This window comes from Protomyctophum bolini (genome assembly GCF_963924005.1).
Source record: "Protomyctophum bolini genome assembly, chromosome: 12".
NCBI lineage: Eukaryota > Metazoa > Chordata > Actinopteri > Myctophiformes > Myctophidae > Protomyctophum > Protomyctophum bolini.
Genome location: NC_137873.1, coordinates 41,214,922 through 41,230,692, shown reverse-complemented (window position 1 = coordinate 41,230,692; position 15,771 = coordinate 41,214,922). Strand labels below are relative to the sequence as shown.

The following is a 15,771-nucleotide window of genomic DNA, read 5'->3' as shown; positions in this document are numbered from 1 at the left end:
CTAAAAGTGTACGCCTTTAATGGTATACATAACAAATTCAGTTGGAACGCATTTCTGTTTTGACGGCTATTTTTGTAGGGTCATTACAATGTGTGTTATGCTATATTTATACCGCAGCAGTGCAAACCAAGTTGTCCGATAAATAAAATAGAAACTAAATAAATAAATAACTGAACTTTTCCATTGCACATTTCTGGGGTACAACTAAACAACACTGTAGAAGCATTTCACTGTTCACTATAAAATATTAAAATGTGTAAACATGGGTTCCTCTTCCCTGTGTTGTTGAGAATGGGTTCGGGGGAACCAGCTAAATAATTATGTTGGTGTATAAGCGCTTTATATTCGGAGCCTGCAGCCTGCATTTTCTTTTGTGCAAAACTAATGCTTGGGATGGATTCAGAATCATGAAAAATCCCTAGTTTGACACGTCACCGGCTACTTAAAGCATAATGAAATGTAGAAAATGTTGCCTTATTGTGCCTTAACAGGTTGTTAACGGTGGCCATATGGATTTGGGGCTCTCGCGAGGTTTGCCCGCATTTTTCTGTGCGGGGCACGGGGGCTCAATTTGTTTTTTTAAACTTCATAGATGATAAATCCACCCAGTATCATATATTACCCAAATATTATACATGGACTACACCACCATCAACAGTTCTCAAGGCAATAAGTATATGTTAGCCACGTCTGAAGAAAAAAAAAGAATGAAATACTGTAGATTTAAATTCTAAATGAAAATATAGGCCTTACTCCTACAGTCTGCGTAGGCAGAAGAACATGTTGTTGTCACAGCAACATCCTGCATCACACTCACTCAGTTAAACACATTTAAACCTGAGAACTATACGTCAGTGACATAAACATGTCTGTTTTTTATTAACACTTAACAGAGGCGTTCACAGAGTCAACGCTGATCACGTACTGTAGAACAATCTTCAAAGACTATTTATTACCTTTCCGTTAAATAAATAAGGTGCCATTTTCTTAGCTTAGCTTGGTGTAAAGTTTGTAAACACGTCGCCTACGCACTCTGGTGTGAGACGCAAGCAAAAAGACGAGAGAACATCACACTTGCTCTGGCAAAAAGAGAAACGTACATTTGTCCATGCCAGTAAGTATCTTTTCAATATAACTGAGAGGGGAGAGAGAGAGAGAGAGAGAGACAGACAGACAGAGAGGTCATATGTCTGCACTGCAGGCTACACTGCAATGTAACACATTGCAGTGTTGTTTTGTTGTTTTGACTAGTCATTTCGTCCTTTATATTATCAAAGTGATTATCGTATAAAGAGCATAGCATTTTGTTTACTTTACCCATAGATTTACAAAAAATATGTATATTAATTATTTCAAGCCTGGAACCAAGCCAGTCCTTTTTCAGAACCCATTTTAGGCGGAACCCCTTTTGGTGTTTTAAACGTTGTTATAATTTAGCTATTGAAAAATAGCAGATCTACAATTTTTGAAAAATCGTAAAAATGTGTCGCAAATCTTTGAATACCGGTATATATTCTTTCAAAGTGAATGTTTTAAGACATTTGATTTAAGACAGCAAAGATAGGCAGAGTTACCAGCTGTAACCCACACATCCACTCAGATGATTATTCATCTGTTCCCTGGCTTGGACACAAACACACACACACACACACACACACACACACGTGTTACTTACTCTGCACTCATCTCACTACGGGACTTCAGACACATCTCATACAAAAGCCCGCAATTCAAACAAGTTGCCAAGGTTTTTTTCTTTTCTTTTATCCTTTTGATTCTCTCTCTCTGAACCGAGAGAGAGAGAGAGAGAGATAGAGAGAGAGAGAGAGAGAAAAAAGGGTTATGAAAAATAACAACAGAAATTGTGACAGGAAGACAGAGTGAGAGTGAGTGAGAAAATAAACGTGTGTGTGTGTGTGTGTGTGTGTGTGCTCACGTGTGTGTGTGCTCACGTGTGTGTGTGTGTGTGTGTGTGTGTGTGTGTGCTCACGTGTGTGTGTGTGTGTGTGTGTGTGTGTGTGTGTGTGTGTGTGTGTGTGTGTGTGTGTGTGTGTGTGTGTGTGTGTGTGTGTGTGCAAGAGAGAGAGAGGGGGACAGAGAGCGAGAGTTGGAGTGAGAGTGTGCCAGAGAAACAGATTGATTTTGAATCCTGTATGAAACGGCAAAAAAAAAGATACACGAGAAGAGCGAGCCGAAGATTGATGGGGATTCAAATGAAACAGAGGAAGAGAGAGAGGGAGATAAGAGAGGAAGAGAGGGGGAGAGATGGAGAGATAAGAGAGAGGAGAGAGAGGGAGACAAAGAGAGATAAGAGAGAGGAGAAAACAGAGGAAGAGAGAGAGACAGAGGGAGATAAGAGAGAGGAGAAAACAGAGGGCAAGGGTGGAGCCGCACCAAAGGGCTGGCGAGAGGAAGTGACAACAATCCGATGCACCCTGTGCGGCGGACAAGAGGGAGAGACGATAGGGAGGGACTGAGGGACATAGGGAGGGACTGAGGGACATAGGGACATAGGGAGGGACTGAGGAGAAAGTACAGAGAAAGCGAAGGAAAAGTGGACACAGAGAGACACAGGGTTATACTCCGTCATACCACATTGCCACACACCGGACATCTATAGTTGCCCCCAACGCGCCGCTATAGTACAGTAGATCAGCTACTGTAGCCTACTGTAGCTATAGGGTAACCGGAAGGCTCGCTCCAAAACACATTCGGACCCTTTTTTCTTTTTACACAGACCGCTCGCCTCAATGTATGAATATGTATTTCAAAAAGAGAAATAAGCCTTCCAAGGAAGGGACCGCACACTCCAGGGAATAGAGACGGACAACTTACTGCATCAACTTATTAATTATTATGCTAATAAATAAGACAACCTACCTCCGAAGGTTTCCCGAAACATGCATGTTTTATTGTTTTCCCTGCAGGGTTTTATTCACCGATTAGCCTTGCTAATTCTACTGCTTTGCTACTGAAAATAAGTGTCCAGCAGAGGAACTCTATCTATTCAGGGAATCTGAGAATTAACATAGAACACCTTGGAAAATGCCGACCTTTCTCACTGTCGATGTTCTGCTTCTGACAACGCAATGACGATCTACTGAACTGCCAATGACAGGACATTATCTGTATAGAGGGTAGGGTATGCACATGCATGAAGTGAATGGCAAACCGAGTGGCAATTTCTGACAAAGTGAGTTTAATGTTTTTTTACATTTTGTGTCAATCATCTACTGTGATCCTGGGCTCTACACACCCTCCGCCAACCTGGGGAGAGCAACGGACTTGCATGCTTCCTTCATGCCTGAGTGTCCAAGTTGCTCCTTTACACCTGACAGGGGGGTGAGTTTCCCTGGTCTGGACGTAGCGCGTGGAAGGAACACGTTATTCCAACCAGTTCCTTTCCCCTCCATCAGGCTGGCCAGGGGCAGGCAGGTTTAGAGACCAGGATTACTGCATGTTTTTGTGAGGGTACCTACCCTAGGGGACACGGGGAGAAACATGTGAGGGTACCTACCCTAGGGGACACGGGGGGAGAACATGTGAGGGGTACCTACCCTAGGGGACACGGGGAGAACATGTGAGGGTACCTACCCTAGGGGACACGGGGGAGGAACATGGTGAGGGGTACCTACCCTAGGGGACACGGGTGAGAACATGTGAGGGTACCTACCCTAGGGGACACGGGGAGAACATGTGAGCGGTACCTACCCTAGGGGACACGGGGAGAACATGCAAACTCCACACAGAAAGCCCTTTCCGCCAACCCCGCCTCGGGTATGGGCACTGTTTTTTTAGACGTTCCTGGGATAACTTCCGGGTTTGAGGATGATGTCAGTCTCACGCGCATATAGCAGATTTCAGTGTGTGCCACACACCATCGCACAACGGAGCATGAGTATGTGTTCAGGCCACACACGCACGCACCTTGGTTGTCCAGAGTGTTGTGTGCCAGGTTGAGGGAGTGGATCACCGAGCCGGGTTTCTCGGACAGTGCCGACGCCATTCTTCTGAGGGAAGTCTCTGGAGAGCCGCACCGAGATGCATGAGGAAAAGAACAGCAACACACAACAAACGTAACTACCCTTTAAGTTTTCCCCTGTAACGCACCGAGATGCAGCGGAAAAGAACAGCAAAAACACAACAAACGTAAAACTACCCTTTAAGTTTTCACCCTGTAACGCACCTATCGCATTCGCTAAAAAGCGGGGCATTGAGCCACTCTAGCTCTACGCCCCCCCCCCCCCCCCCCACCCCCCCCCACCCCCCCCCCCCCCCACCCCCCCCCCACCCCCCCCCCCCCCCCCCCCCCGAGGCGGGAGATTCATATCAATTCATTACGGAATAAGTATGCCATGGAGAGAGAGGCATAATTAAAGCTGGCAAATGTGATAAAAGGTGAAATGTCAAGTGAGGTGAAGCTCGCCTCAAACATTATGATTAACGTGGGCTATTAGGGAAAAGAGGGGGGATAAGGCTGGATATATTATATGGTATACTGTAGTGTACAGCATGAGGTTAAAAGAGGTGAAGTAGCATGTAAACCGAGAGGAGGAGGAAGAGGAAGAGGAGGAAGAGGAAGAGGAAGAGGAGAGGAGAGGAGAGGAGAGGAGAGGAGAGGAGAGGAGAGGAGAGGAGAGGAGAGGAGAGGAGAGGAGAGGAGAGGAGAGGAGAGGAGAGGAGAGGAGAATGGGAAAGCCAAAAGGTCAGACCCGGTGACCTTCCCCGATCCGCAGACCAACTCAGCTACGGCAGCAGAGGACCGGAGGAGATGGACATTAGAAATGACAGGTTAAGAGCTAAGAACAGAACAATGACGAAGCAACAGCAAATGAGACGCGAAGTGTGGCGGGGCCAGGTGCTCAATAATGACAGTCCTATATCTGTCCGTCGACTAGACTAACAATAGCTGGACAGCCGTGTCTCCTGTCAGCAGTGTCCTCCTGCATGGTGAGACATTCAGTGCTCCTCCTCTCTCTCTCTCTCGCTGTCTCCTGTCAACGGTGTCCTCCTGCACTTGTGAGACATTCAGTGCTACCCTTCCCTCCTCTCTCCTCTCTCTCTCTCTTCCTGTCTCCTGTCAACAGTGTCCTCCTGCATGGTGAGACAATTCAGTGATACCTTCCTCTCTCTCTCTCTCTCTCTCTCCTCCTGTCTCCTGTCAACGGTGTCCTCCTGCATGGTGAGACATTCAGTGCTACCTTTCTCCTCTCTCTCTCTCTCTCTCTCTCCTGTCTCCTGTCAACGGTGTCCTCCTGCATGGTGAGACATTCAGTGCTACCTTCCCTCTCTCTCTCTCTCTCTCTCTCCTGTCTCCTGTCAACAGTGTCCTCCTGCATGGTGAGACATTCAGTGCTACCTTCCTCCTCTCTCTCTCTCTCTCTCTCCTGTCTCCTGTCAACGGTGTCCTCCTGCATGGTGAGACATTCAGTGCTACCTTCCTCCTCTCTCTCTCTCTCTCTCCTGTCTCCTGTCAACGGTGTCCTCCTGCATGGTGAGACATTCAGTGCTACCTTTCTCCTCTCTCTCTCTCTCTCTCTCTCCTGTCTCCTGTCAACGGTGTCCTCCTGCATGGTGAGACATTCAGTGCTACCTTCCTCCTCTCTCTCTCTCTCTCTCCTGTCTCCTGTCAACGGTGTCCTCCTGCATGGTGAGACATTCAGTGCTACCTTTCCTCCTCTCTCTCTCTCTCTCTCTCCTGTCTCCTGTCAACGGTGTCCTCCTGCATGGTGAGACATTCAGTGCTACCTTCCTCCTCTCTCTCTCTCTCTCTCTCTCCTGTCTCCTGTCAACAGTGTCCTCCTGCATGGTGAGACATTCAGTGCTACCTTCCTCCTCTCTCTCTCTCTCTCTCTCTCCTGTCTCCTGTCAACGGTGTCCTCCTGCATGGTGAGACATTCAGTGCTACCTTCCTCCTCTCTCTCTCCTGTCTCCTGTCAACGGTGTCCTCCTGCATGGTGAGACATTCAGTGCTACCTTTCCTCCTCTCTCTCTCTCTCTCTCTCCTGTCTCCTGTCAACGGTGTCCTCCTGCATGGTGAGACATTCAGTGCTACCTTCCTCCTCTCTCTCTCTCTCTCTCTCTCCTGTCTCCTGTCAACAGTGTCCTCCTGCATGGTGAGACATTCAGTGCTACCTTCCTCCTCTCTCTCTCTCTCTCTCTCCTGTCTCCTGTCAACGGTGTCCTCCTGCATGGTGAGACATTCAGTGCTACCTTCCTCCTCTCTCTCTCTCTCTCTCCTGTCTCCTGTCAACAGTGTCCTCCTGCATGGTGAGACATTCAGTGCTACCTTCCTCCTCTCTCTCTCTCTCTCTCCTGTCAACGGTGTCCTCCTGCATGGTGAGACATTCAGTGCTACCTTCCTCCTCTCTCTCTCTCTCTCTCTCCTGTCTCCTGTCAACGGTGTCCTCCTGCATGGTGAGACATTCAGTGCTACCTTCCTCCTCTCTCTCTCTCTCTCTCCTGTCTCCTGTCAGCGGTGTCCTCCTGCATGGTGAGACATTCAGTGCTACCTTCCTCCTCTCTCTCTCTCTCTCTCCTGTCTCCTGTCAGCGGTGTCCTCCTGCATGGTGAGACATTCAGTGCTACCCTTCCTCCTCCTCCTGCTCATTCCTTGTGCCAAGATAAAGTCCTCCGACAGAATGAACGGCACGTCAAGAGGAAAATGCCTCAAATCTACATGTCGAGCAGTGGCAGAAAGTGACGAGGAGAGAGAGAGGAGGGAAAAAAGCTATTCATACTCCAGTCAGAGGCGATAGCTTATCACCGCGGTGTAGATTTCTAAAATTGGAAAACTATAATATTACATTATTACAACCCTAATTTTATTTCAAATGCATGTAGTTATAGTTATGTTAACTTTATACGAACTAAATCCAAACACACAAAAAGACAAAAACATTTTAATACTAGTCATTAAGCTACTAAGCTACTCATTTTGTAATTAAAGCGGGTCACGTTTGCATGATTGAACTTGTAACCGCGGAAATCAATAATTAAGTGAAGGTGAGGGCCGCCCGCATGTGGGCCCGCACGGGCCGCCAGTTGCCCATGCATGGCATAGACTCATAAGTTATCACCTAAAACTGGAGTGTGTACAGTATGAGCCTTTAGTCCAGCAGGAGAAGAACACCTACGATTTGAGGCCGGTGTTCTCCAGAGTGATCTCCTCCAGGCTGTTGGATTTGCTGACCGTGTGAAGGACCTGCTCCACCACCTCCGAACCCTACGGACGGAAAAACAGTTTTCATTGTTGAGTGCTGAATGGTCGAGGTTTCATAAGATCATAAGATCATTTTTGGCATTAGCCATGGCCACATGCATGCCGCACGCACGCACGCACGCACGCACGCACGGACGCACGCACGCACGCACGCACGCACCTTAGAGTATATATGAATAGAGACGGCACCCGGAGGAAACCCTGAGGCCAAATGGACATAGTGGCCGAATTTGGTATCTCAGTTTAGGACCCAAACACATGAACGCGCTGGCCCGTTGACTATCATGATGACACGTGACCGCTGTTTCATAGGTGAACGCACGTGAACGCGTGCAATGATGATAGCCAACGGCCAGCGTGTTCATGTGTTTGGGGTCCAATCCATCCCAGAATGCACTCTGTTCCTGCCCGGAAGTGAAATCGCCTCATGCGCTTTTGAGCAACTTAATGCTTAAGTGGATGGGAGGAGAACTCGGGTGCCTTCTCTATTCATATATAATCTAAGGAACGCACACACACGATATTATCCATTGTTTGGATGCAAGAAAAAAGGGAATTTCTTGAGAGGATATTTCCAAACTTCTCACAATTACAAACTTGAAAGTAGTGCTTGCGATACTTTACTGTCTCTCCGAATCACATTAATCTATAGAGACTTTCTCTCCATACATAATTCACATCTGTCTGACAGCACTTAATATAATACAAGATTAAATCAGGTTTTGTTTGGAGAGGGAGTTGTTGTAATTTTTCTGCAGTGCAGTCAGTGAAATAAAATACACAAATACATAAAGATAATAAAACTTGAATTAGACAGCCGACGAAGGGCAGGCAGAACAAGGAGACAACGCAGGGAGGAGAGAGAGAGTGCTACTGAGAGGAGATAAGTGTGCCAAGTCAAGCTCATACGCAGCATGCTTGAGTTAGGGCTGATGACAGATAGAAAGTGTCAATGACTCTCAGAGTATTTCAAGCATCTCTACATTTATATTCGGCGAGTAGAACTTTGGTGTTAGCACAGGGCTTAAAGCCAAAAAGAATCCCGAGACTGAATATGTTGTTTTTTTTTTCAAATCTGCACCGATCTCATTAAATGACATCCTCAGGACTGAAATCAGTCCCCAGGACTGAGAACTTTAAGCCCTGTGTTAGCATTATGTTATGCTTTATGCTTTATCTATTGAAAAATAGCAGATCTACAAGCTACGAGCTTGTAGGTCTGCTATTTTTGAAAAATCGTAGAAATGCGGCACAATGTGTTTTTTTTTCTTTCGACGTCAGGTCTAAATGGGTTAATGAGTTTCTCCTCAACTATATTTTTGAGGGGCGCTTGCCCCTCCTTATATTCAGCTATATTCAGCTATACAGTGTAGATTTTCGTCTTACAAACATTAAATTCCCATGTACAATAAATGGAGAATTTACGTCATATGTGTCTGAGCAAATCGGCTATTTCTGTCCTACACAAACATTTAATTCCCATTGACAATGAATGGAGATTTTTTTACGTCATAGTGTCTGAGTAAAGACATGATATGGCTTGATGATGTATGTACGATGATAAGAGCGCTGCTCACTTCACACGGGTGTGATTTTTATTGTAATTTAAAGTGCTGATCGTACAGCAGCTCGTACATGCAATATTGAAGACGGGATTACTGTAGTTTCACAGAGACATGATCAGGATCTGTGCAGACCACATATTTAATTGAAAAACAAACGCGAACGTATGGTCAAACAAGTGGGAAAAAAACATGCATACATACAGTACACAATACTGTGTGCCCGCCGGCACCAAGACTCAAAACTAGAACCGAGCTCCGAAAGACATGTCAACATGCCAGCCCACTTGACGCCTACGGTTTAAAGACATGTCAACAGGCCGGCCCACTTGACGCCTACGGTTTAAAGACATGTCAACATGCCAGCCCACTTGACGCCTACGGTTTAAAGACATGTCAACATGCCAGCCCACTTGACGCCTACGGTTTAAAGACATGTCAACATGCCAGCCCACTTGACGCCTACGGTTTAAAGACATGTCAACATGCCAGCCCACTTGACGCCTACGGTTTAAAGACATGTCAACATGCCAGCCCACTTGACGCCTACGGTTTAAAGACATGTCAACATGCCAGCCCACTTGACGCCTACGGTTTAAAGACATGTCAACATGCCGGCCCACTTGACGCCTACGGTTTAAAGACATGTCAACATGCCAGCCCACTTGACGCCTACGGTTTAAAGACATGTCAACATGCCAGCCCACTTGACGCCTACGGTTTAAAGACATGTCAACATGCCAGCCCACTTGACGCCTACGGTTTAAAGACATGTCAACAGGCCGGCCCACTTGACGCCTACGGTTTAAAGACATGTCAACAGGCCGGCCCACTTGACGCCTACGGTTTAAAGACATGTCAACATGCCGGCCCACTTGACGCCTACGGTTTAAAGACATGTCAACATGCCGGCCCACTTGACGCCTACGGTTTAAAGACATGTCAACATGCCAGCCCACTTGACGCCTACGGTTTAAAGACATGTCAACATGCCAGCCCACTTGACGCCTACGGTTTAAAGACATGTCAACATGCCAGCCCACTTGACGCCTACGGTTTAAAGACATGTCAACATGCCAGCCCACTTGACGCCTACGGTTTAACTATAGCCGTTAGAAAGAAACGTGTGTTTGGACGATCTGACGCTTTCCATCTGCCAGAACCAGAACCAGAACATTGAAGTGTACAAAGAAAAAGACAATAAGCCGAAAGTTGGGCTTTTAACCCATTCTGACCTGAGATCAGATTCATACGAGGTTTCCACTGGACACACACTGGTCTGATGAACCCATTCTGACCTGAGATCAGATTCTAAAAATGTCAGTCGTTCTTCGATTTTTCAAAAAATAGCAGACCTACAAGCTCATAGCGCGCCACTCGGTGGCGCGCTATGAGCTTGTAGGTCTGCTATTTTTCAATAGCTAAAGCATAACATGATGCTAACACCAAAATGGGTTCCCGTTCAGAATGGGTTAAGGATTGGATTGAATTTTGTAGTTTTTGTTTTTTGAGGTTCAGGTTAAAAACTACAGCGGGGTAAGAACATGACAGACTAGTGAGCAACACAGCTGCAGCCAATCAAATGAACAATGGGTAAACAGATGTGCCAAGAGAGAAGGGACACTTACTTTGTTTTCAGTAATAAAAGAGAAGGATTAGCAAAGACTAAACAGTGAAGAGACTATCTTCCTTTCTGATGAACACTCTGTGTCGAAACGTTAATCTATAATAAAGCCTCGACTGGTCCGGGAGCTTTACAAAGTCACAGTGTGCAGACTTCTATTATTATTTTTTGGTCCTCATACACCTGCCATCCAGTAGATGTGCCAGTTCTATTATTTATCTAAACGGTGAATAGAACAGAAACGTGGGAAAACAAGTAGGGATGCACCGAAAGGGACTTTCTTGGCCGAAACCGAATACCGAATATAAGAAACAGTTGGCCGAAAACCGAAAACCGAATATCCGAAAAGATGTAATATTGTATATTGCCTACCATTGCCGTCATTGCCGTACCTTAAAGCTACCTGATTTATGGTTATGGCAAAACTTAACTTCAATAATAATCACTGTTATGGGTCCATAAAACATTTATTCAGCTCTTTTGAATGCATTAATTGCATACACTATTCGGTGATATATTTTCTGCCTATTCGGGCCGAAACCGAATAAGCCAAAAATGCTTTTTTAGCCATTTTCTGCCGAATATTTTCTGCGGCCGAATATTCGGTGCATCACTAAAAACAAGTATTTCCAGAAAATAAATGCAGGAAAAGTACAGAAAAGCTCAAGTGTTGGAATGGCACATCTCCATCTGTATAAGTATGTATGTGTGCCAGAGCCACGGGTGTGTGTGTGTGTGTGTGTGTGTGTGTGTGTGTGTGTGTGTGTGTGTGTGTGTGTGTGTGTGCAGCATACCGGTATCCGACAGGTATTGTCAATGCATAATATGGGCATACCTAATTATAATAACACCACATTGTTAATTTGATTAGCTGGCAGCTGCATTACTCGCATCACGTTGTACCATAAAGGTCAGCCTGTCGTGTCTTTTTTAACATGCTGTACTTGTGAAAAGTTGTGTGGAGGGTGGAGGGTGAATGGGGAAGTTGTGTGGAGGGTGGAGGGTGAGAATAAAAACGTTTTAAAATAGTTACTATGCGCATGTCTTTGCAGTAGAGCTTGGTGAACCAAGTGTTGTACGCCATGGATGCCACGATCACTGCCAAGTCCCTGGAATGAAAACACACACACGCACACACACACACACAGACACACAGACACACACACACACACACACACACACACACACAGACGACAGACAAAATTAAAAACCGCTAAATTGGCCACCTCCATCTGCTCTGAGGCTCTGGATGTCACTGATCCATAAATTCACATTATGGTCACTGCTAGCCCCCCCCCCCCCCCCTTCCTGCGAGAGCAGTTCATCATTGTGACACAGAGAACACTATGTGGAGAGAGAGAGAGAGAGAGAGAGAGAGAGAGAGAGAGAGAGAGAGAGAGAGAGAACGCCTTTCAAAATAAATAAATAAACAAATATGACTGATTTTGTAGCTAGCTGGGGGGGCGGGGGGGGGGTGGGGCAGGAAGAAGGAGAGAAGTGAATGAAAAATGGAAGGATGTAAGTGAGGGAAGGAGGAGAGAGCGTGGGATACGGACAGATAGCGGTGTGTGTGTGTGTGTGTGTGTGTGTGTGTGTGTGTGTGGGCATAAATATTTCAAACGTGTTTGTGTACACACACACACACACACTATAGACCAACTAAACAGACATGGAGAGCATGAGAGATGCAGGGAAAGTTAGAGTACACCAACAACAACAACAACAACAACTGTACTGTAAAGATTGATGGAAAACTCTCCCCTACTAGAACATGCAAAGAACTATACCCATCTCGGCCTAAACATCAGCAGCACAGGTAACTTCAAACAAGCTGTAAATGACCTGATTGACAAGGCAAGAAGAGCTTTCTATGTGCCATCAAAAGAAACATTAAGTTAAACATCCCAATACAAATCTGTCTTGCCGATCATGAACCGGAAAAATGGGATACACACCAAATTGAAACTCGCCATGCAGAATTCTGCAAATCCATTACCCGCATCCAACGGAAACCACCGAATAACGCATGCAGAGCAGAATTAGGACGATACCCACTAATTATCAAAACCCAAAAGAGAGCATTGGAATTCTATAAACACCTAAAGGAAAGTGACCCGGACCAGACAGGCTCCACAAAAACACACAGTGAATCCCTGGAAAAATGTCCCCTCAGTCAGATAGTTCTGGAACTAACACAGATGTCCCCTCAGCCAGCTGGTTCTGGGACTAACACAAGCACAACCACCAGACAGAAAACAAACAGGACTACAGCAAATCATAAGAAAAAATCAATAAGAATGCTATCTCACACACTGGATCTACTCAAAACCAGAGCAAAATGGAATGCTATTAAACAGGGAATACACAGAAGCAGAATACTTGAGCACTTGAGAGCACATGAGAATACTGACCCAAAACTAAGGAAAACATTAACTCGATATAGACTCAGTGAACACAGTCTTGCGATTGAGAAAGGACGCCAAAAGCAGACCTGGCTCCCAAGAGAAGACAGACAGACACAATGAGGTAGAGACTGAGCTACACTTCCTAACCGTCTATCCACTGTACCAAGCCATCAGAGACATATACTATACTTTACTTTCCACGGATTACAATCACCCAAAGAGTTTGAAAACATGACTAATGATAAAAAAAAACTCCCATCTGTCGGGTGAAGTACAACAATGTGCAACACATAAACACAGCAGCGAGATTGACAGGAGAAGGATATCAAATGGAATGCAAGCACCTTATGGAATACAAGTATAAAGCTAACATATTATATATGGATGTATATTGTATAACTATATCTCTGACAGAAAATGCACAATGTTTTTATAGTTTCACAAGATAGTGTTACCTGAGAGAGAGAGAGAGAGAGAGAGAGAGAGAGAGAGAGAGAGAGAGAGAGAGAGAGAGAGAGAGAGAGAGAGAGAGAGAGAGAGACCCACTTAGAGAGAAGAGTGAAGTATAGATTGATGACTGGCTCAGTGGATTATTAAATAAAGCCTCAGTTTGATCCTGGCTACGGACCTCAAACACTGCTCAACTGCTATTCCAGGAGAGGGGTGTGTGTGTGCGTGTGTGTGTGTGTGTGTGCGTGCGTGCGTGCGTGCGTGCCTCTCATGAAGGAATTGATCCTGAACCGGTCTCTCCACGGTGGCACCGCACCCAGACATCCCTGAAACAGAGCGTTCTCGCCGGGTGTCCATTACTATTACGTACATTCAAACGTTAAAGCAATAACCCCAGCCTTTTGCTGTGTGTATAGTGTGGTGGTGGGGAGTCAGAGAGAGAGATACAGGATATATATAGAGAGAGAGAGAGAAACTGAAAGAGGAAAAAGGAGGGAAGACAGAGAGACCCATTATCAAATCAATGTGTTTTCCAACTATTCATTATTTGGATTATCCGACAGTGAAAACCACTTGATTTCACTGTGTTCTTTTCACTGTCGCCTCTGTCGCTTTGTCTCTCTTTATTTCCCTGTCGATGTAAAGTAAATCAATTTGACGGTCGGTCTCTTTTTGCGCCTGAAGACTATTTGACATAATTGTGTTTTCAAAGCACTGATCGCAATCGCAATAATGGCACAAGCACGAATCAAGACACAGTTGGGTGTCTGTCGTTGGAGCAGTTTGACTACAGACAAACAGAGCAATCACAATAAAGATAATCCAAATCATGAATAGTTGGAAAACACATTGATTTGATAATAGGTCTCTCGTGCGTGCTTACATGTCTGAATGGAAACTAAAGACCTAAAATTTCACCTCAAAATTGAATGGGAAATACCAGTAGTCTAAAGCATACACGGGCAACTGGCGGCCCGGGGGCCACATGTGGCCCCCACCTTCCCTTAATGCGGCCCTCAGGTTAATATCAGAATACTGATATATTATTGATTTCAGCCGTTACAATTCCAAACATGCAAACATGACCCGCTTTTGTATGTCCAATGTGTTTGGATGTAGTTCATAAAGTTAACATAACTATAACTAAATTAATTTGAAATTAAATAAAAAAGGTAATTTTTCATGATTCCAATAAAAATAAATTGCCACATTTTTTCAGGATTTCAATTAAAATATTGCAAAAATAGCCGACCTACAAGCTCAAACCGTGTCAATTTTTTGGCTATGACTGTAATAGTGTAATATGCAACGTGGCCCCTCTGGAGTGAGTGTGGAAATATAGTGGCCCTCCCCATCGTCAAAGTTGACCCACCCCTGGTCTAAAGTGAAACACAGAAAGACAGCAAGAGAGAGAGAGAGAGAGAGAGAGAGAGAGAGAAGAGCAATGGACTGTAATACAAGGTTTGCCTGGGATGGGGGAGGTTAACCCATTCTGACCTGAGATCAGATTCATACGAGGTTTCCACTGGACACACACTGGTCTGATTAACCCATTCTGACCCGAGATCAGATTCTAAAAATGTCAGTCGTTCTTTGATTTTTCAAAAAAATAGCAGACCTACAAGCTCGTAGCGCGCCACTCGGTGGCACGCTATGAGCTTGTAGATCTGCTATTTTTCAATAGCTGAAGCATAACATGATGCCGACACCAAAACGGGTTCCCGTTCAGAATGGGTTAATAACCACTACCGTACATTCTGAGTTGAGTGACGTGGCTACAGGCTGTGTTCCTACTGTCACTACAGTACTAGGACACTTCGGTTGTCCGGTTATTATTATCCGGACGTAAAAACGAATCCATCCATTCATTCTCTCCCTCCTCTCTTTCTCTCACTGCATAATTATGCGGTTCAAGAATCTCTCCAATTCCACAAACGTTCACACACACAATTATTTAGACGTCCTACAACAAAATGTGTCCATCCCTCCCTCCCGCCCATGCAGAAGAAGCCACAGCTGGCTGACACTATGGGTTGTGTGTGTGTGTGTGTGTGTGTGTGTGTGTGTGTGTGTGTGTGTGTGTGTGTGTGTGTGTGTGTGTGTGTGTGTGTGTGCGCCGTGCGGCATGCGTGCGTGCCTGCCTGCGTGCGTGTCAACTTAAAGCATAGCGTTTCCCATTGAGAGAGTGAAACGGACAGTGCAAAAGGCAAAGAGAGGAAACAGACAGAGAGATGACAAAAGGAGTGTGGGAACAGGAGAAGAAAGAGAGAGAGAGGGGGAGAGGGGGGGGGTTGGGGGGAGGACAGAGGGAAATGACAGATTCAGAACGAGAGAGAAACATGGAGAGGGTGTTTGTTTTCAGTCCGGAAGAGTGAACTGAGACCAAACGAACCGGGACGGACAGCAGCTCGTCAGCAGAACAAAATAACCCATTCTGACCTGAGATCAGATTCATACGAGGTTTCCACTGGACACACACTGGGTCTGATTAACCCATTCTGACCTGAG

General features: G+C 45.5%; 1 protein-coding gene across 1 annotated transcript in view; it reads right to left on the bottom strand.

Moving 5' to 3' along the window:
* The window catches only part of carmil3 (capping protein regulator and myosin 1 linker 3), a gene marked incomplete at both ends in the record, with an annotated part of 150,514 nt that overhangs the window by 85,105 nt on the left and 49,638 nt on the right, over positions 1 to 15,771 (bottom strand). Inside the window, 4 exon segments of the mRNA XM_080779096.1 lie at positions 3,928 to 4,006; positions 4,008 to 4,023; positions 7,137 to 7,225; positions 11,442 to 11,517. Of these exon segments, the coding sequence (XP_080635222.1) occupies positions 3,928 to 4,006; positions 4,008 to 4,023; positions 7,137 to 7,225; positions 11,442 to 11,517 (260 nt within the window).